This window comes from Chiloscyllium punctatum, chromosome 37, assembly GCF_047496795.1.
Source record: "Chiloscyllium punctatum isolate Juve2018m chromosome 37, sChiPun1.3, whole genome shotgun sequence".
Taxonomy (NCBI): Eukaryota; Metazoa; Chordata; class Chondrichthyes; order Orectolobiformes; family Hemiscylliidae; genus Chiloscyllium; species Chiloscyllium punctatum.
The window spans coordinates 36309454-36329507 of record NC_092775.1 but is presented as its reverse complement, the minus strand read 5'-3'; the positions used below and the strand labels follow the sequence as shown (position 1 = coordinate 36329507).

The 20054-nt window shown below is 55.2% G+C and overlaps 1 protein-coding gene across 1 annotated transcript; it reads left to right on the top strand.

Moving 5' to 3' along the window:
• Positions 1-2621: 2621 nt before the first annotated feature.
• On the top strand, positions 2622-3551 carry LOC140462776 (fibronectin type III domain-containing protein 11-like). Its single transcript, XM_072556045.1, has one exon. It carries the CDS (start codon positions 2622-2624, stop codon positions 3549-3551), a length of 930 nt encoding a protein of 309 aa, XP_072412146.1.
• Positions 3552-20054: the final 16503 nt, after the last annotated feature.

The window sequence follows — 20054 nt, the reverse complement described above, 5'->3', positions numbered from 1 at the left end:
CTGCCTGACCTGCTGTGTTTTTCCAGCACCACTCTTATCCAAACTTGGGTTTCCAGCATCTGCAGTCCTCGTTTTTACCCATTGTGTAGGTGATGTTCATTTGGAGTAGAAACATTAGCATGGACCAGTGGGCTGAAGCATCTGTTTCTGTAATGCAGATTCTGTCTCATCAGTTACTGCACTATTTTCATCTTCAATGTACCTAGAAACATAACATTCCCCAACAGGGTTGAGTTGGATCTGATGATTCATATCTTCACTAATAACTCCTCCATTGAGTTACACTGCTAGCATGTATAATACTAGAATTTGTTATATGCAATGAATACTGATGTTACACATTATATAATAATGACAAGGAGGAAAGATTGTAAGTTAGAGACACAGACAGCTATTATGGGGATAACAGAATCATCCCTAGAAGCTTCTGTGCAAAATATTGTGGGGAGCAGTTATAATCTAAAATTGCATTGATTTCAATGTTGAGTCTCAAACGCTGCAGTGCTGATCAAAAGAGGAAATGCTGTTCCTTGAGTTGCATTTATTTAGAACTATATAAGAGCATGAAGTGAGAGGTAAGAAAGAGAGCAGGGCTATGTATTGAAATTGACTTGGCCAACATTCAGCCCTCAAGCCAAATTCTGGCTCACCATGCCTCACTGTTCGAAAAACAAATAAGTGGAAGTGGCAAATCTGCAGGGAGCTGCTGCTCCAGTCACAGCACATTTCTCTCTTTTGTTTGCCTCTGAGGGACTTTCCAGTGAGGCAACAATGCTGAATGCAGGAAAGAAACAGACTATAATTGGGCTAGCAGCAGGCAGTGGGATTCTATGTGATGTAGGCTGTGTCCACCCTTGGCTGCCTACTCTCTTGCTTCCCATCACCCCCCCTGCCCCACCTCAACACCCCCCCCCCCCAACCCCCAACCACCCACTTGACCATGCACTGTCTCTCACTTTCCCATGCAGGCACTGGCAACCTGTAGGTGCATAAGGATTAAACTGACAGAACACATTGCAAAGGCTACAGGACACAGAGCCACAGTAGTAGTGTCAGCCGCTAGGGACAGGTGAAGTCTTAGGCAAGGTGCATTGAGGTAGTGTATCCTGTTGCCTTCACAGCCATCCTGAACCACTCCTCAGCAACAGAATGTCAAAACCTTGTGGCCCTAGTTGGGGAGTGAGTGAATCTTTTCGTGCGAGTGTGAGAGTTTGTATATACTGACTATGTGAATGTAAGAGTGAATAAGTGTTTGGGATGGAGGATGGGAGTCTGTGAGAGTGTGTACCATGAGCACATGTGCGTCATTTGAGAACGGCAAAACTGGAAGTAAGCCAGATATACAAACATCCTCCCTGCCACCAACCGGATTCATTCCTGCCCATTGACCAACCAGGTCGTACCCTCTACTTGTCTTCACCTATTCCCACTTCACCACCCTGCCCTTGCCACCCCCTTTATCTGCAGTTCCCCCTACGCCCAAACCCAGTCCTGAGGAAGGGTTACATCTGAAACATTGACTTCTCCACCTCCTGATGTTGCCTGGCTTGCTGTGTTCTTCCAGCCTCCTCTCGGTCTACTCTGGTTCCTCTGCTTGGCACATTTTATTGATTACTTTTTTAAAAAATGATCAAATCATTTCCTTTGACACTGATTTTTAAATCAATTCATATTTGACATTGTGCTGAACCTTAGCAATCCAAAATCTCCTCATTGGCCCCTTGAATGAGAAAATAAAAGCAATATGATCCCTCATCCAAAATGGTTGGACAACCCTGTACTAAGAGGACAACCATCTGGGAATTCAGAGTTATGCTTGCAGGCTGAGTGGAGGTGATTCACAATGCAGCAGCTCATTCTGTGTTTCCTGCATTGGAAGAGACTGTGCTATAAGTGGCAAGCAAAATATTCTAAACTAAAAGAAAAAACATTTAATGTCTTTTCGCTGGGAAATAGCTTTTTAATTTCTGGACAGCTGAAAGGGAGAAGCAAAAGGGATAGTGCTGCATCCTGTCTATTTTCAAGGAAAGGTTCTGTGTCAAAGGCAAGGGATGCTAAGAGTGGTTGTGGGAGTGCAGCGGGCTCTTGTGGAGGCAATTATTCTTTTAAAAGGCTGAAAAATGTGTTTGGGTGGTGGCATCATACTGGAGGTCGTGAAAATGGAGAGGATGATCCATCACTAATGGAGGCTCAAGAAGTTAAAAGTAAAAACAAGGGGAACCTTATCATTAAATACCCGAAATGATTGCGGATGCTGGAAATCAGAAACAAAACAGAAGTTGCTAGAAAAGCTTAGCAGGTTTGACAGCATCTGTGTGGAACCTCATCATCATTCTGTGAGAGAGGGGAAGGGTTGAGAGCAGAGGTGTGGGATATGGAACGTGCATGGTCAAGGGCACTATCAATCACAGAGAGGAGGATGTGAAACTAGGAAGGGGTGGATTCACATACTAACACATATATTTGGACAAATCATCATTGCTGACTGGATCACTGACTATAGTAAATACAAATTGGAACTGCTAGTGAATTGAAATAAATGTTAGCCTGCTGGCTATATTTTCAGTATTTATATTGTTGATATTTTGTCTTACTATTCAGTGATGTAGAAGAACAGACTAATGGCTTTGCACAGCGATCAATCCATGGTGAAGAAAGAGACTGTACGAATTCATGAATGTGGGATCCTTGGAGATGCCTGGAGAAAATATGTAGACAGAAAAAATATAGTTCTGCAGTTTCTTGGAAACAACTTAAACACGGACATCTTGAAGCACTATGAAACAAGACTGGAACTATTGAAAAAATGTTCTTATTATGTAGATGTAATGCCTAAGCACTTGACATTAGGAGATCAGAACCTATTTCAACCTAATGTACTATATCAGTTAATTGATCCGTGTAAATTTCTAAGGATGAAAAAAATCGGGACAACTCAGGTCAAAATCCAGCTTCTGCTGCTCAGAGAATATCTTAGTGAGCTGAAATATGGACGTGAAGAGTTGAAAGTCATTGCTAAGATATCAGATGTGACATTGTTTCTTTTACATTGGAACACTACTTGTTCGAGACTTGGACAGCTCTTCAATATGCTAAAAAATTTCATATCAGTTCTTGTACCTGGCAAACTTTATGTAAAGCATCACTTAATGAGCGATGCAAAGTCGAACAAAATTCCTCAACTCAGAGTGGTTCTGCGAACCAAGATGCCTGTATTGTTTGATCGGAAAGAATCAACTGTTTATCACAATTCAGTGGAGTTGAAATGGTTGGTTCTTGGAGAAGAGGCAGATCATGAGCAATATGAACTCAAATACAAACTCTTGGAGCCCCATTATTGCACTGAGAAGAATCATTTTGGAGTGATTTCTGTCGAGTCGGACAGTGTTGAGATTGGAAATCTGCTGCCTGACAGTTCATATGAATTTACAATCAGCCGAGTGGAGAATTATACACTTGTTTACTCAGCATGGTGTGACATCATGATCCTAAAAACAAAAGCATCAAATCATCTGCAATATGCATGCAATAAAATACACAGTTTCACGTAGATTTTTCAATAATTACAAAAAGCACTTTTGGTCTACACATATTGAAGTAATTTAACAATTTCAGCTCTGCATGATCTTCCTTTCATGAATATGGTATACAATATTAGATGAAGATACACAAGTTTAGAAATGGAATAGCAAAGGACAGGAGCAACAGCAAGAAAGCGATTCAAACCATCATCAGTATATTCAGTTTTGCAGAAATTTTCCTCGCATTCAACATCTGCACAAAGCACATATAATCACACTGATATCAGAAAAAGATTTTAACGTACCCAGTACTGGAGTTTATCACTTTGAAAATACTAACCATGCCTCAAACTTCACAAGACAACAGTGATGGCATTCTTCATTTTAGTTACACATATAACAAACTGTTATCTTCATTAAGAAGCAATTAAAAAACACTAAGCTATATTAAATGCAATTGGCACTGGTTTTCATTAAGAAAAAACTTGCTTTATAAATTGTAAGTTTTTACAAGAGAAATGCCTCTGCAAAACTTAAAAGTATCATCCTGACTGGTTTACATACTTTGCATTTGTTTATTTATTTGCTTCCTTTAAACTAGGCTTCTCTGTATTACAGCTTATTCTCAGACCAAGTGTAATATTTCCATCTGCCCCAAGGCATTTGGCAATTCCATCCTTGAAAGGATTCTCAGGTGGAGGACAAATGATGCCTGCTCTAACTCATTTGATCACTTTCTGTGAGCCTGCTATGGAGATCCACTTAAATCCAGCTTACCACCTCCTTTGTAGGGTGTGTCAGAAAGAAATGTTGGCACATAGGGGATTATGGGTGCGACCCGACATCCCATCACCTGTGATAATGTACACTGGAGAACTGCTTCATCACAGTGTGCTTTTAAAACTGGTTAAGAATTTGGTGCCAGTTTCAAGCCCTTGAGAACTGAAAGATTAATGTTAATTATGGCTTAATCTCAAAGCTGGATCCCATGTCAGCAACAGTGATGCTTTCACAAGACCAAGTGTATTTCACACATGATCTGTATCAGTAGAATGCTCACTAAAAATAAACTATACAATTTATTTTCAAAAGCCTCTTCTTGTATAATTTGCTGCACAACTTTCTGTAGATTAGAAAAATAACTTTACTTTCAAGGATTGAGATAATATCTGATGTGTTACACTCCTCCTGAACTTTAGGAAGACTAATCAACTCTTGCTGAGACTCAGCTTGAGGAGCGTCAGTTGAACTCTAACACTATACGTTCCCATGTGGCAGTCCTTCTTGTGACCTAATGCTTTGACATCATTGTGTCATTTTTAAAAAATTATGGTATGCGTGCATTGCCAGCCAAGTGAGCAATTATTGCACACCGCTAATTGTCCCAAAGAATGTCAGTCTTCTATTTTTAAATGCCACTGGGAGACCAAGGAATTGGGTGGGACAGTCTTGAGGTTTATTGTGATCTTCTGATGGCTTCCAGGGAAGAGGAAGGAAAGCAATAAAGGTGAGAGATCAGGAAAGAAAGAAACAAAAAGGGGCATTAATTTATAGAATAGTTTATTTTTCGTTACGAATTTAACTTATCAAATGCTTATCATAATTCACTGGAGTTGAAGTGGTTGGTTCTTGAGAAAGAGGCACACGATGAGCAATACAAACTCCAATACAAACTCCTGGCACTTTATTATTGCTCCAAGTGCTAGCTGAGACAAAAGATCAAGGACCATCATGCTGCATGCTAGTTGGAATCAGATAGTTGTATCTGGTGGTTGCATGATACAATGATAATGGAACTGGTAACTAATCTCAATAATTAATCTGACTCAGTCTACAACTAACAAATGGAACAGAACAATATGTGGAACTGTAAACCCAAAGTCACTTCTTTCCTCCCAAGCACATTGCTCTTACAAGCTATATCTCAAATTACATCTCTCTTGTCTCAAACATTTCTGGAAAATAAGTTTATCTAGTATTCATTTGATTGACTTAAAATTAACTGCTCCCACTATCATCCTGTTCAGTACACACCTCTCAATAATTTTGAATTTATCTAGCTCAAAGAGTACTTTGTGTCCTCTGATCCAAAGCACTTCACTGACTAATCACTTCAGTTTTCTAGGCAATCTAGGCAGCCAATCTGCATAATACGAGGTTCCACACTGAAATAGATGACAAAGATTGGTGGTGTTGATAGATGAAGGAAAGTTAATTGTCTTGGATACAAAGGGGACTTTGTATTTTACTGTGAAAAGTAACAGGAACTTTTGCATCTACCCAAAAAGACAGGAGAAGGGATTTGACATCTTACTGAAAGGCAGCCGCTTGCTGATACCTTACTTCCTTCATACCATACCCAGGTACCAGCTAAAATTAATGCATTATCGTGTTCCAGGAAACTTTATTTTACAAGAAAAATCTTTGAAGAATAGGTACTGGTGTGTAAAGGTCTTTTTTCATAAGGCACTGAATAAAAGTCAGTTAAAATACCTGCTTCTAGGATGTCAGACAAACTGACTTGAGGCTATAGTTTGTGAAGTGCCATTGCTCTTCAAGCATGACTTACTGGGAGGCTCTCCTGATCTTACTAACTACTGAGATGTGTTGGATGGATTGGTTGGTTGATAATTGCAGTAATTAGAACCAGGGCCAGATGGATCTCATTGACTATGAGATCCTTGATTGGTGTTAACCTGGGCCAGCCAGGGAGTCCTGGCTGACAGATATAAACAGGAGATTAGAGCCTGGGTGTCCTTGGAGAAGGAGCACGTGGTGTCCACCAACACCCTGGAGTCGTTCAGGGAGAGGTGGGCGCCGCAGGGAGTCGAGTGCATCATTTCTATATAAAAAAAAGTAGCAGTGTCAGAGGTTCTGCTTACTCTAGGAGCCAGCTCTAAGATAGCTGAGACAGAATCATGTAATGTGCATGTGTAATTACAGGGTGACTTGATGATAGGATAATGGCCTTCATAGAGTTATTTCACTGGCAACGAGAGTGTTACGATACGGGGTAAACCCTCCTGCTTAGTTTAAACCAGCAACACAGAAAATATTTATCCCGTGCAGTAATCTGTGAAAATTTGAGAGGCCAAGAACTATTTAAAGTAAAAATTAATAATTCTATTACTTAAAGTATAACAGAGAATAAGTAACTAACAACTTTTACAACTCCTTCTGCTAACCTAGCTTTTACTTTCCCTTCTATGATATGTGTCCGATAAAAACCCCAAAAGAAAAAAAAAACAAAAAAAAAAAAAACAGGAGATTAGAGCCTGGGTGTCCTTGGAGAAGGAGCACGCGGTGTCCACCGACACCCTGGAGTTGTGACTGGCCACTTGAGCGTTTCCTTCCCTTCTGGAGAGATTGGACCATCTTGTGACTGTGACTCTGTGTATGTGCAAGGACTGTTCCTGTTGCTGCTTGGGGCCTGCCTCCCTGCTGGTGCCTGGGACTTTGGAGAGGCCTGCCTCCACTGCTGCTGCTGCCTGAGGCCTGTCTCTACCATCGCTGCCTGGGACTCGCCCTGGGGCCCCTCCCCAGGACCTCCACCTCTGCTGCTGCTGCTGTTGCCTGAGGCCTGCCTCCACATCCGCTGCCTGGGACTCAATCTTGGGGGCTGCCTGGGACTTGACTTGGGGACCCTCCCCAACAGGTCTGCCCCCCACCACTACGACCGAGGGCCCACCTGGGACTCGCCTGAGGCCTGCCTCCACTGCTGTTGTCGCCTGAGGCAGGTCTTCACCGTCGCTGGTTGGGACTCTCCCAGCAGCTTCCACCACTGCTGCTGCCGGAGGCCCGACACCACCACCAGCAGCTGAGGATGGCGAGCCCGAAGGTCGCGGGGCCCAGCCGCACCTACGCCGGGGTAGCCGCTGCCTTAGGCTCGGCTGGCCCAGCCCCGACTGCAAACCACACCCCCTTCAGGCACCTCACAAAACGCCTGGGGGTCAAGGCCTATCCCCACCCGAACATGAGCATCGAGGCCTGCAGCAAGGCCATGGCTAGTGTGGTCGGCCCACTGGCCATAGTCGCTGCGGCCCGGATGTACGGGAAGGCCGTATTTTTCCTGAGGACCGAGCAGGCGGTCCACCTGGCCGTGGAGAGGGGGCTCGCTGTGGGCGGGACACATTTGCCCGTCGACCCTCTGGAGGTTACGGCCCAGAGGGTCGTGATCTCCAACGTCCCGCCCTTTATTGCCAGCGAGCTCCTTCTCCCCCACCTCACCACCTTGGGGGAGATCCGGTCAGGGATCCAACCGTTCCTGCTCGGTCGAAAGGACCCCGCCCTCCGTCACATCTACTCCTTCCGTCGCCAGGTGTTTATTTGCCTGGCCCGGGAGGAGGTCACGGAGGGCTCATTTACCCTCCTCCACGAGGGCGCGGCCTACCGTGCCTTCTGGACGGCAGACGGCATGCGGTGCCACCTGTGCCGCGAGGTGGGGCACATCAGGATAAACTGCCCCACCCAGAAGGCCGCCCAGCCCTCGCCCACGGCTGCCGGTGGTGCCGCCGTGCCCACTCCCCCTCCCCCAAAGTCAACACCACAGGCCCTGGCACCGGAGCCTGAGCCGGAGGCTTCCGATCCTCCAGCCTCCGGCAGGGAGGGGGGTGAGCGTCCAGCCGGCCGGAAGGCGCTCAGGAAGGCGCGACGCGTCAGGCCCGCCCACGGGGAGACCACCCTATCCCCATCCCCGACACCCAGCCCACGACCTGCCCTGCCCCGGCACGACAATGCCCTTGCGGCCGTGCCATCGTCGCCCCAGCGCGGGAACTCTGACCCCCAAACACCCGAACCCGTACCCGACCCTGACCCCACTGACCCCACACCTACCCCCCGCCCCGATGGAGAAACCCCTGGGGCTGCGACGCCCGCCCCGGGCACTGCAACACCTGGCCCGGGGGACCCTGAGCCCGAGCCCGAGCCCGAGCCCGAGCCCGAGCCCCGCCCCGCCCAGCCACACCCTGGCACTAACCTGGGGGGGACCACCGCTGCCCAATCTCCCGCAGCTACCGTGTCTCCGGGCCCCGGAGAGGGAACTGGGCCCCTGCCCCGCCCGCCGTCACCTGATAAACCAGGGGGAGGGCAGGAAGTGACACAGCTGACCCTCCCCACCCTGGCCACGCCCCCTGCCTTCCCCCAGCCAATCGTATTCCGGGAAAGGCTGGGGGGAGGGGCCTCAGGCCCCATGACCACCAAGGCGGGCGGGGAGGAAAAGGCCCATAGATCCCCCCCTGTCTCTCTGGGGAAGAGGGGCTGGCCCTTGGAGGGGAGAGACAGTCCTGCAGCGCGCCGGCGGCGCTGCCCCTCTCCAGGGGACGGGCCCAATGTACCCCCCAACGGTCCCGCACCGCGGGGGGGAGGAGGAGGGGCGACGACGACGACGACGACGACGACGACAACAACAACAACCCCCCGCCGAGGGGAGGTAGGTGTTACCCCCGCTCCACCCTCCCAGACTGTCCTTCCGGGAGCCTTGGCCCTGGGGGATGACCTTTTCCCCGAGGAGCCAGGCGTCCCGGTGTCGGGAGGAGAGCGGGGCCCCGAGCCTCCGCCGCCCGACGACCCGAACTCGGGGCGTTCCGGGACGGGGTGCGCCAAGGAAGGTACCGCCGGTGACCCTGGGGGTGGGGTCGCCGGGGGTTCGAGGCCGGTTGGCGGCGCCGGACCAGCCCCCATCCTCTCGGTGGGGGAGGGGTCGGCGACCGAGGGCGACCTCCCGGAGGAGGGTTCGGGATCGGTGGCGGACACCGGGGACGACGCGGACTCAGTCTGCAGTGACGTTTTTGAGTCCCAGGTGCCCCCCGCCGATCTCCCCCTCATCCCCCTCGAGGAACTCCAGGAATTTGTCGTGGAAACTCGAGGTCCCTGGGATAGAGCCCAACTGGCGCTCGACCGCTGGAGCTCTTATGAAAAAGTTTATTGGTCGGCCCACGCTGCTCGCCAGGCGCCTGGGCTCGACGTCAACGAGCGAAAGCGAGTCAGGAACTTCCTGGGGGCACTCCTGGTGAGGGCGAGGGACTCCTGTGCCCCTCCCTCGTCCTCCCAGTAATTGTATTTGTTTTTAAACTGTACTGGTGGTGGTAGCACAACGCTTCCGACATGGAGAAGACTATAGCCAGCCTCAACATCAACGGCAGCAGGGAGTCACAGCGCAGATTCCAGACCCTCTCGGTCCTTCGGGACGGGAGTTATGCGGTGTGCTTCCTGCAAGAAACCCACACTACCCCGGGAGACGAAGCCACCTGGCTCCTGGAGTGGCGAGGGGGGGGTCTACATGAGTCACCTCACCCGCAGATCTGGCGGGGTGGCTATCCTGTTGGCCCCGCATTTTCAGCCGGAGATCTTGGGGGTCAGGGAGCCGGTGCCAGGCCGTTTGCTTCACCTGACGGTTCGACTGGGGGGGCGCGGTGCTTCACTTGGTGAACATCTACGCTCCCCTGGCCGGGCCGAGGCAAGCGAGCTTCTTCCAAGATGTGTCCGCTCATCTCGCTTCCATCGACGAGAACCAGTGCGTCGTCCTCGGGGGAGATTTTAACTGTGTCCTCGAGGGCAGGGACCACGGCGGTGCCCACACTGGCTGTGCGTCGGGGAAGAGGTTGGGGGACTTGGTCAAGTCCTTCGACCTGGTGGACGTCTGGCAGAATCTCCATCCCGACTCCATCGCCTTCACCTTCGTGAGGCCTGGGGTCGGAGCGTCCAGAATCGACCGCCTGTACGTTTCGCGGGCGTACGCCTCCTGTTTTCCGAAGGCCTCCACGCGGCAGGTGTCGTGCACGGACCATCACCTGGTGTGGGCGGAACTCCTTCCGTTCGGCGCCAGGCTCGGCTCCGCGTACTGGCACTTTAACAACCTGCTGCTGGAGGACGAGCGGTTCCGGGACTCGTTTCGTCGTTTCTGGGCCGGCTGGAGAAGGAAGCGGGGAAGCTTCCCCTCCCTGAGGCTATAGTGGGACGTGGGCAAGGCTCACGTCCGCGTCTTCTGTCAGGAGTACGCGAGGGGGTCGACCAAGAGGCGGAAATCCAGGATCGTGGAGTTGGAGAGGGAGATGCTCGACCTGGAGTCACGCCTCGGTCAGCCCGACGCGGACCCGGCCCTGCAGCTCGTCGGGGCTCGGGGCGCGTACGTGAGGTCGCGGATCCAGCTCCTCCAGGACCTGGACTGCGGCTCCCCCTTCTTCTACTTGCTGGAAAAAAGGCGCGGCACCCATCAGCAGCTCCTTGTGCTGCTGGCTGACGACGGGTCCCTCGTCTTGGATCCGGAGGGCATCAGGGCCCACGTCCGGAACTATTACACGGCTCTGTTCTCTCCGGATCCGTCCAGCGAGGATGCTCGCAGAGTTCTGTGGGAGGACCTGCCGCAGCTCAGCCCGGAGGACGCCGGAAGGCTCGACGCTCCCGTCACTTTAGAGGAGCTGACCGGTGCCCTCGACCGGCTCTCGAGGGGCAAAACCCCGGGGCTGGACGGGCTGACTGTGGAGTTCTTCAGGGCGTTCTGGGATGTCCTGGGGAACGACTACGCACAGGTCCTGGGGGAGTGTCTAAATGCCAGGCAGCTGCCCCTTTCTTGGCGCAGGGCGGTCATCGTCCTGCTGCCAAAGAAGGGGGACCTTCGTTCTTTGAAGAACTGGCGTCCGGTCTCCCTCCTCAGCACGGACTACAAAATCTTTGCCAGGGTGTTGTCTTCTCGCCTGGCTTCCGTGCTGGCCCACATGATTCACCCGGACCAGTCCTACACAGTCCCGGGCCGGAGGATACACGACAACGTCCACCTGGTCCGGGACCTGATCCATTTCTGTCGACGGGCTGGTCTGCCGAGCGCCTTCCTGTCTCTCGACCAGGAGAAGGCGTTCGACAGGGTCGATCACGAGTACCTGCTCGGGACTCTGCGGGCATTCGGGTTCGGGACGTGGTTCGTCGCCCGGATCCGACTTTTGTACGCCGCCGCAGAGTGTCTGGTTAAAGTTAACGGGTCCCTGACGGCGCCCCTTCGCTTCGGGAGAGGAGTGCGTCAAGGCTGCCCCCTGTCCGGCCAGCTGTATTCCCTGTGCGTGGAGCGGAGGAGGTTGTCGGGGCTGGTTCTGCGCGGCGCGGGCACGGGGGTTGTCCTCTCGGCCTACGCCGACGACGTGCTCCTCACTTTCACCGACCCAGCTGACCTGGGGAGGATGTGCGAGTGCCAGGCCGTGTACTCGGCGGCGTCTTCTGCCAGGATCAACTGGGCCAAATGTTCCAGACAACTGGTCGGTCCGTGGCGGGTGGACTCTCTGCCGGAGGAGTTATGGGGGTTCAGCTGGAGTACCACCCATCTCCTCTACCTGGGGGTCTACCTCAGCCCGGCTGAGGAATCCTGGCCGGCCAACTGGCAGGAGCTGGAGGCCAAAGTCTCGGCTCGCCTAGGCCGCTGGACAGGACTGCTCCGAGTGCTATCTTACAGGAGTCGAGTGCTGGTCATAAACCAGCTGGTGGCCGCCATGCTGTGGTACGGGCTGGTCACTTTGGTCCCTCCTCCTGGCTTTGTCGCTGACATCCAGAGAACGTTGGTCAACTTCTTCTGGGACAAAAAGATGCACTGGGTCGCCGCGCAGGTTGAGTCTCCCTATTGAGGAGGGCGGTCAGTCGCTGGTGTGCGTCCGCACCCAGGTCGCGACGTTCCGCCTTCAGACCTTGTGGCGATACCTTTACGTCGAGCCTCCTCCTAGGTGGTGCGCCCTGGCAACGTATTTTTTCCGCCAGGTGCGTAACCTCAACTACGACATGCAGCTCTTGTTCATCGACCGTGACGGTTTGGAGGTCTCCCTCAAGGTGCTGCCTGTCTTTTACCAGGACCTGATCACTGTCTGGAACATGGTCGAATCGCGTCGCGCCTACCCTCCGGCTGGAGTAGCGGCTGTCGTCAGGGAGCCGTTGCTCAGGAATCCGCACCTCCGTACTCGCGGGTTCGAGTGGCTGTCGGAGGGGAGGGCCGTGGCGGCGAGGGCGATCAGGGTCGGGGACGTGCTGGGTGCCGGGGGCCTGGGCTGGACGCTGCCGCAGGACATAGCTAGCAGGGCAGCGGTAGACGTCCGGTACGTGGCCACCGCCATCCGACGCCTTAAAACGGTGGTGCTCGGACCCGACGTAGTGCACCAGTTGGAGGACGCTCAGGTGTGCGGTGGGATCCCGTCCGCGCTCACCCCAGCCCGGACGGAATTTCACATTGGCCCCAAGGTCCCGTACTTCCCGCGGGAGCTTGTGCCCCACAACCTGAGCCGCCTCCGGAATTTTAACTTTTTTTTTCTTTCAGGGATATTAAAAGGAAGGTCCTGTATAGACTGCTGCTGCACACCGTCCACCTCTTCTCCCTCATCCACCGTCCGGACACGCCTTGGCGTGCCCATTTGCCACCGGGCGGTGGGGATCCCCAGTTGAGCGCTCTCTACGCGGGAGTCCTCCCCCTTTCTCTCGGGGATCTGGGGTGGAGGGTGCTGCACGCAGCAGTCCCCTGCAACTGCAGATTGCGGTGGTTCACGGACTCCCAGCCCAACTGCTTGTTCTGTGGTGCTGTGGAGTCCGTGGACCATGTATATATTGGGTGTGGGCGTTTGCACTCCCTTTTTGATTTTCTGAAAAACCTTCTCCTCTGTTTCTGGCTGCACTTCAGTCCCACGCTCCTGATCTTCGGGCACCCGGTACGGAGGAGGGAGGGCAGGTCCGAAGACCTCCTCGTGGGTCTGTTCCTGGGCCTGGCCAAACTGGCCATCAACAGGTCCAGGCAGCGGGCCGTGGAGGGGGTCGTTAGGGCCGACTGCCTGCCCCTCTTCCGGGGTTACGTTAGAGCCCGGGTGTCCTTGGAGAAGGAGCATGCGGTGTCCACCAACACCCTGGAGTTGTTCAGGCAGAGGTGGGCGCCACAGGGAGTGGAGTGTATTATTTCCCCGTCCAACTCTATTTTGATTTAGTCCCTACCCTCCCCTTCACTGTTTTTGATCACACAGCATTGCCCTTTTGATGTGAAGGGCAGTGCTTGTCACTCGCCACTCGGGTGTTTTTCATATCTTCCTTGTGGTGGAAATTGAATAAAGATTGGTGCACTTTGTGTCTTTCACTGTGTTTCATACCTGCACACGCACACCATGGGTGCTGGGGAAAAAAAAAGAAAAAAAATAAATAAATAAACAGGAGTGGGGTTACGTTAGAGCCCGGGTGTCCTTAAAAAAAAAGAGGAAAAAAAAAAATAAATAAACAGGAGATTAGAGCCTGGGTGCCCTTGGAGAAGGAGCATGTGGTGTCCACCAACACCCTGGAGTTGTGACTGGCCACTCAGGTGTTTTCCCTGTCTGGAGAATTGGAGCAGTGTGTGACTGGGTGTGCACATGTGCAAGGACTCTCCCTGTTGCTGCTTGGGGCCTGCCTCACTGCTGTTGCCTGGGACTTGCCTTGGGGCCCCTCCCCAGGACCTCCACCACCACCACTGCTGCTGTTGCCTGAGGCCCACTTCCACTGCTGCTGCCTGGGACTCCATTTTGGGGCTGCCTGGGACTTGCCTTGGGGACCCTCCCCAACAGGCCTACCCCCCACCACTGCTGTGACCAAGGAACTGCCCAGGACTTGCCAGAGGCCTGCCTCCACCACTGCTGCCTGGGACTTGCCTTGGGCCCCTCCCCACAACCTCCACCGCTACTGCTGCTGCTGCCTGGGACTCAATTTCAGGGCTGCCTGGGACTTGCCTTGGGGACCCTCCCCAACAGGTCTGTCCCCCCACTGCTGCGACCAAGGGCCTGCCCAGGACTTGCCTGAGGCCTGCCTCCACCGCTATTGTCGCCTGAGGCCAGTCTCCACCGTCACTGCCTGAGACTCTCCCCACAACCTCCACCAGGCAAATAAACACGCCAGGTGTTTATTTGCCTGGCCTGGGAGGAGGTCACCGAGGGCTCATTCACCCTCCTCCATGAGGGTGCGGCCTACTGCGTCTTCTGGATGGCGGACGGTGCCACCTGTGCTGTGAGGTGGGGCACATTAGGAAAAACTGCCCTACCCAGAAGGCTGCCCAGCTTGTGCTGATGGTGGTGCCACCACACCCACTCCCCCTCCCCCAAGTCAACACCACAGGCCCCGGCACCGGAGGCTTCCAATGCTCCAGCCTCCGGCAGGGAGTGGGTGTGAGTGTCCGGCTGGCCAGAAGGCGCTCAAAAAGACACATCTCGTCAAGCCCACCCACGGGGAGACCACCCTATCCCCTTCCCCGACACCTAGCCCAGGACCCGTCCCGGCATGACAATGCCCCTGCGACCGTGCCAGCATCGCCCCGGCGCAGGAACCCTGACCCCCAAACCTGTACCTAACCCTGACCCCACATCCACCCCCCACCCCGATTAGAGAAACCCCCTGGGGCTTCGACGTGCGCCCCTGGCGCTGCAACACCTGGCCCGGGGCCCAGCCCCGCCCAGGCACTAACCTGGGGGGAAGCACCGCTGCCCAGTCTCCTGCAGCGACTGTGTCTCCAGGCCCCAGAGAGGGAACTGGGCCCCTGCCCGGCCCTGCCATGCCATGCCATGCCATGCCATCACCTGATAAACCAGTGGTGGGACAGGAAGTGACACGGCCGATCCTCCCCACCCTGGACACACCCCCTGTCTTCCCCCAGCCAATTGTATTCTGGGAAAGGCTGGGGGAAGGGGCCTCCGGCCCCATGACCACCAAGGTGGGTGGGGAGGGAAAGGCCCATAAATTCCCCCCTGTCTCTCTAGGGAAGAGGTGCCGGCCCTTGGAGGGGAGAGACACTCCTGCAGCGTGCTGGCGGTGCTGTCCCTCTCCAGGGGACAAGCCAACGGTGCCCTCTCCCTCACCCCACCTCACCCCACCTCACCCCACCTCACCCCACCCCACCCCACCCCACCCCACCCCACCTCCTGTCCCGCACTGTGACCCGACCTGCCAGAACCCCCAGGGGCTACAGCAGGGCTTCCTGTTACCTCTACTCCTCTGGCCCCTGGGGAGGACTCTAACAACCATGAGGGCCACAGTGCAGGTGACGACGGAGGACTCTTTACTGGGTCGCTGAGCGGCAGAGGGGAGGAAGGTGTTATCCTCGCTCCTCCCCTCCCTTCCCCCCCCCCCCCCCCACCGACTGTTTTTCTGGGGGCCTTGGCCCTGGGGGATGACCTTTTCCCCGAGGAGCCAGGCGTCCTGGTGTCGGGAGAGGAGCAGCGCCCCGAGCCTCCGCCACCCGACAACCCGAACTCGGGGCGTTCCGGGATGGGGTGCGCCGAGGAAGGTTCCGCCAGTGACCCTGGGGGTGGGGTCACCGGGGGTTCAAGGCCGGTTTGCGGTGCTGGTCCAGCCCCCATCCTCTCGGTGGGGGAGGGGTCGGTGACCGAGGGTGACCTCCCGGAGGAGGGTTCGGGATCGTTGGTGGACACCGGGGACGACGCGGACTCTCTCTGCAGTTAGATTTTCGAGTCCCAGGTGCCCCCCACCGATCTCCCCCTCATCCCCCTCGAGGAACTCCGGGAATTTGTCGAGGAAACTCGGGGTCACCGGGATAGAGCCCAACTGGTGCTCGACCGCTGGAGCTCTTTTGAAAGAGTCTATTGGTCAGCCCATGCTCCTCGCCAGGCGCCTGGGCTCGACATCAACGATTGAAAGCGAGTCAGGAACTTCCTGGAGGCACTCCTGGTGAGGGCGAGGGACTTCTGTGCCCCTCCCCTGTCCTCGCAGTAAATGTATATAACTGTACTGGTGGTGGTTGCACAACGCTTCCGACATGGAGACAACTATAGCCAGCCTCAACATCAATGGCAGCAGGGAGTCACAGCGCAGATTCCAGACCCTCTCCGTTCTTTGGGACGGGAGGTATGCGGTGTGCCTCCTGCAAGAAACACACACTACCCCGGGAGACGAAGCCTCCTGGCTCCAGGAGTGGAGGGAGGGAGGGAGGGGGGGGGGGGGGTCTACATGAGTCACCTCACCCGCATATCTGGCGGGGTGGCTATCCTGTTGGCCCCGCATTTTCAGTCAGAGATCTTGGGGGTCAGGGAGCCAGTGCCAGGCCGTTTGCTTCACCTGACGGTTCGGCTGGGGGAGCGCGGTGTTTCACTTGGTGAACGTCTACGCTCCCCTGGCCGGGCCGAGGCAAGTGAGCTTCTTTGAAGAAGTGTCCGCTCATCTCGCTTCCATCGACGAGAACCTGTGCGTCATCCTCGGGGGAGATTTTAACTGCGTCCTTGAGGGCAGGGACCACGGCGGTGCCCACACTGGCTGTGCGTCGGGGAAGAGGTTGGGGGACTTGGTCAAGTCTTTCAACTTGGTGGACGTCTGGCGGAATCTCCATCCCAACTCCATCGCCTTCACCTTCATGAGGCCTGGGGTTGGAGCGTCCAGAATCAACTGCCTGTACGTTTCGCGGGCGTACGCCTCCTGTTTTCCGTAGGCCTCCATGCGGCAGGTGTCATGCACGGACCATCACCTGGTGTGGGCGGAACTCCTTCCGTTCGGCGCCAGGCTCGGCTCCACGTACTGGCACTTTAACAACCTGCTGCTGTAGGACGAGCGGTTCCGGGACTCGTTTCGTCATTTCTGGGCCGGCTGGAGAAGGAAGCGGGAAAGCTTCCCCTCCCTGAGGCTATGGTGGGACGTGGGCAAGGCTCACGTCTGTGTCTTCTGTCAGGAGTACGTGAGGGTGTTGACCAAGAGGCGGAAATCCAGGATAAGGGAGTTGGAGAGGGAGATGCTCAACCTGGAGTCACGCCTCGGTCAGCCCAACGCGGACACGGCCCTGCGCGGGGTGTACGAAGAGAAGAAGGCCGCGCTCCGGGACCTGCAGCTCATCGGGGCTCGGGGCGCGTACGTGAGGTCGCGGATCCAGCTCCTGCAGGACCTGGACCGCGGCTCCCCCTATTCTACTCGCTGGAAAAAAGGCGTGGCACCCGTCAGCAGCTCCTTGTGCTGCTGGCTGACGACGGGTCCTTCATCTCTGATCCAGAGGGCATCAGGGCCCGCGTCCGAAACTATTACACGGCTCTGTTCTCTCCGGATCCGTCCAGCGAGGATGCTCGCAGAGTTCTGTGGGAGGACCTGCCGCAGCTCAGCCCGGAGGATGCCGGAAGGCTCTACGCTCCCGTCACTTTAGAGGAGCTGACCGGCGCTCTCGACCGGCTCTCGAGGGGCAAAACCCCAGGGCTGGACGGGCTGACTGTCGAGTTCTTCAGGGCGTTCTGGGACGTCCTGGGGAGCAACTACGCACAGGTCCTGGGGGAGTGTCTAAATGCCGGACAGCTGCCCCTTTCTTGGTGCAGGGCGGTCATCGTCCTGCTGCCAAAGAAGGGGGACCTCCGTTCCTTAAAGAACTGGCGTCCGGTTTACCTCCTCAGCACGGACTACAAAATCTTCGCCAGGGTGTTGTCTTTTCGCCTGGCTTCCGTGCTGGCCCACATGATTCACCCGGACCAGTCCTACACGGTCCCGGGCTGGAGGATACACAACAACGTCCACCTGATCCATTTCTGTCGACGGGCTGGTCTGCTGAGCGCCTTCCTGTCCCTCGACCATGAGAAGGCATTCGACAGGGTTAATCACGAGTACCTGCTCGGGACTCTGCGGGCATTCGGGTTCGGGACGCGGTTTGTCGCCTGGATCCGACTTTTGTATGCCGCCGCAGAGTGTCTGGTTAAAGTTAACGGGTCCCTGACGGCGCCCCTTCGCTTCGGGAGAGGAGTGCGTCAAGGCTGCCCCCTGTCCGGCCAGCTGTATTCCCTGTGCGTGGAGCCTTGCCTGCGCCTCTTGCGGAGGAGGTTGTCGGGGCTGGTTCTGCGCGGCGCGGGCACGGGGGTTGTCCTCTCGGCCTACGCCGACGACGTGCTCCTCACTTTCACCGACCCAGCTGACCTGGGGAGGATGTGCGAGTGCCAGGCCGTGTACTCGGCGGCGTCTTCTGCCAGGATCAACTGGGCCAAATGTTCCAGACTACTGGTCGGTCCGTGGCGGGTGGACTCTCTGCCGGAGGAGTTATGGGGGTTCAGCTGGAGTACCACCCATCTCCTCTACCTGGGGGTCTACCTCAGCCCGGCTGAGGAATCCTGGCCGGCCAACTGGCAGGAGCTGGAGACCAAAGTCTCGGCTCGCCTAGGCCGCTGGACAGGACTGCTCCGAGTGCTACCTTACAGGAGTCGAGTGCTGGTCATAAAACCAGCTGGTGGCCGCCATGTTGTGGTACCGGCTGGTCACTTTGGTCCCTCCTCCTGGCTTTGTCGCTGACATCCAGAGAACGTTGGTCAACTTCTTCTGGGACAAAAAGATGCACTGGGTCGCCGCGCAGGTTCTGAGTCTCCCTATTGAGGAGGTCGGTCAGTCGCTGGTGTGTGTCTGCACCCAGGTCGCGACGTTCCGCCTTCAGACTTTGCGGCGATACCTTTACGTCGAGCCTCCTCCTAGGTGGTGCGCCCTGGCAACGTATTTTTCCCGCCAGGTGCATAACCTCAACTAAGACACGCAGCTCCTGTTTGTCGAGCATGACGGTTTGGAGGTCGCCCTCAAGACACTGCCTGTCTTTTACCAGGACCTGATCACTGTTTGGAACATGGTCGAATCGCGTCGCGCCTACCCTCCGGCTGGAGTAGCGGCTGTCGTCAGGGAGCCGTTGCTCAGGAATCCGCACCTCCGTACTCGCGGGTTTGAGTGGCTGTCGGAGGGGAGGGCCATGGTGGCGAGAGTGACCAGGGTCGGGGACGTGCTGGGTGCTGGGGGCCTGGGCTGGACGCTGCCGCAGGACATAGCGAGCAGGGCAGCGGTCGACGTCTGGTACGTAGCCACCGCCATCTGACTCCTTTAAAACGGCAGTGCTCGGACCCGACGTAGTGCACCAGTTGGACGCTCAAGTGTGCGGTGGGATCCCATCCGCGCCTACCCCAGCCCGGATGGAATTTCACATTAGCCCCAAGGTCCTGTACTTCCTGCGGGAGCCTGTGCCCCACAACCTGAGCCGCCTCTGGAATTTTAATTTTGTCCCCTTTTAAAGGATGAGAAAAGGAAGGCATTGTCTAGACTGCAGCCGCACACCGTCCACCTTTTCTCCCTCATCCACTGTCCGGACACGCCTTGGCGTGCCCATTTGCCACCGGGCGGTGGGGATCCCCAGTGGAGTGCTCACTACGCGCGAATCCTCCCCCTTTCTCTCGGCGATCTGGGGTGGAGGGTGCTGCATGCAGCAGTCCCCTGCAACTGCAGATTGCGGTGGTTCATGGACTCCCAGCCCAACTGCTTGTTCTGTGGTGCTGTGGACCATGTATATATTGGGTGGGCATTTGCACTCCTTTTTTGATTTTCTTAAAAACCTCCTCCTCCTCTGCTTTTTTGGTTGCACTTCAGTCCCACGCTCCTGATCTTCGGGCACCCGGTACGGAGGAGGGAGGGCAGGTCCGAAGACCACCTCGTGGGTCTGCTCCTGGGCCTGGCCAAATTGGCCATCAACAGGTCCAGGCAGCGGGCTGTGGAGGGGGTCGTTAGGGCCGACTGCCTGCCCCTCTTCGGTTACGTTAGAGCCCGGGTGTCCTTGGA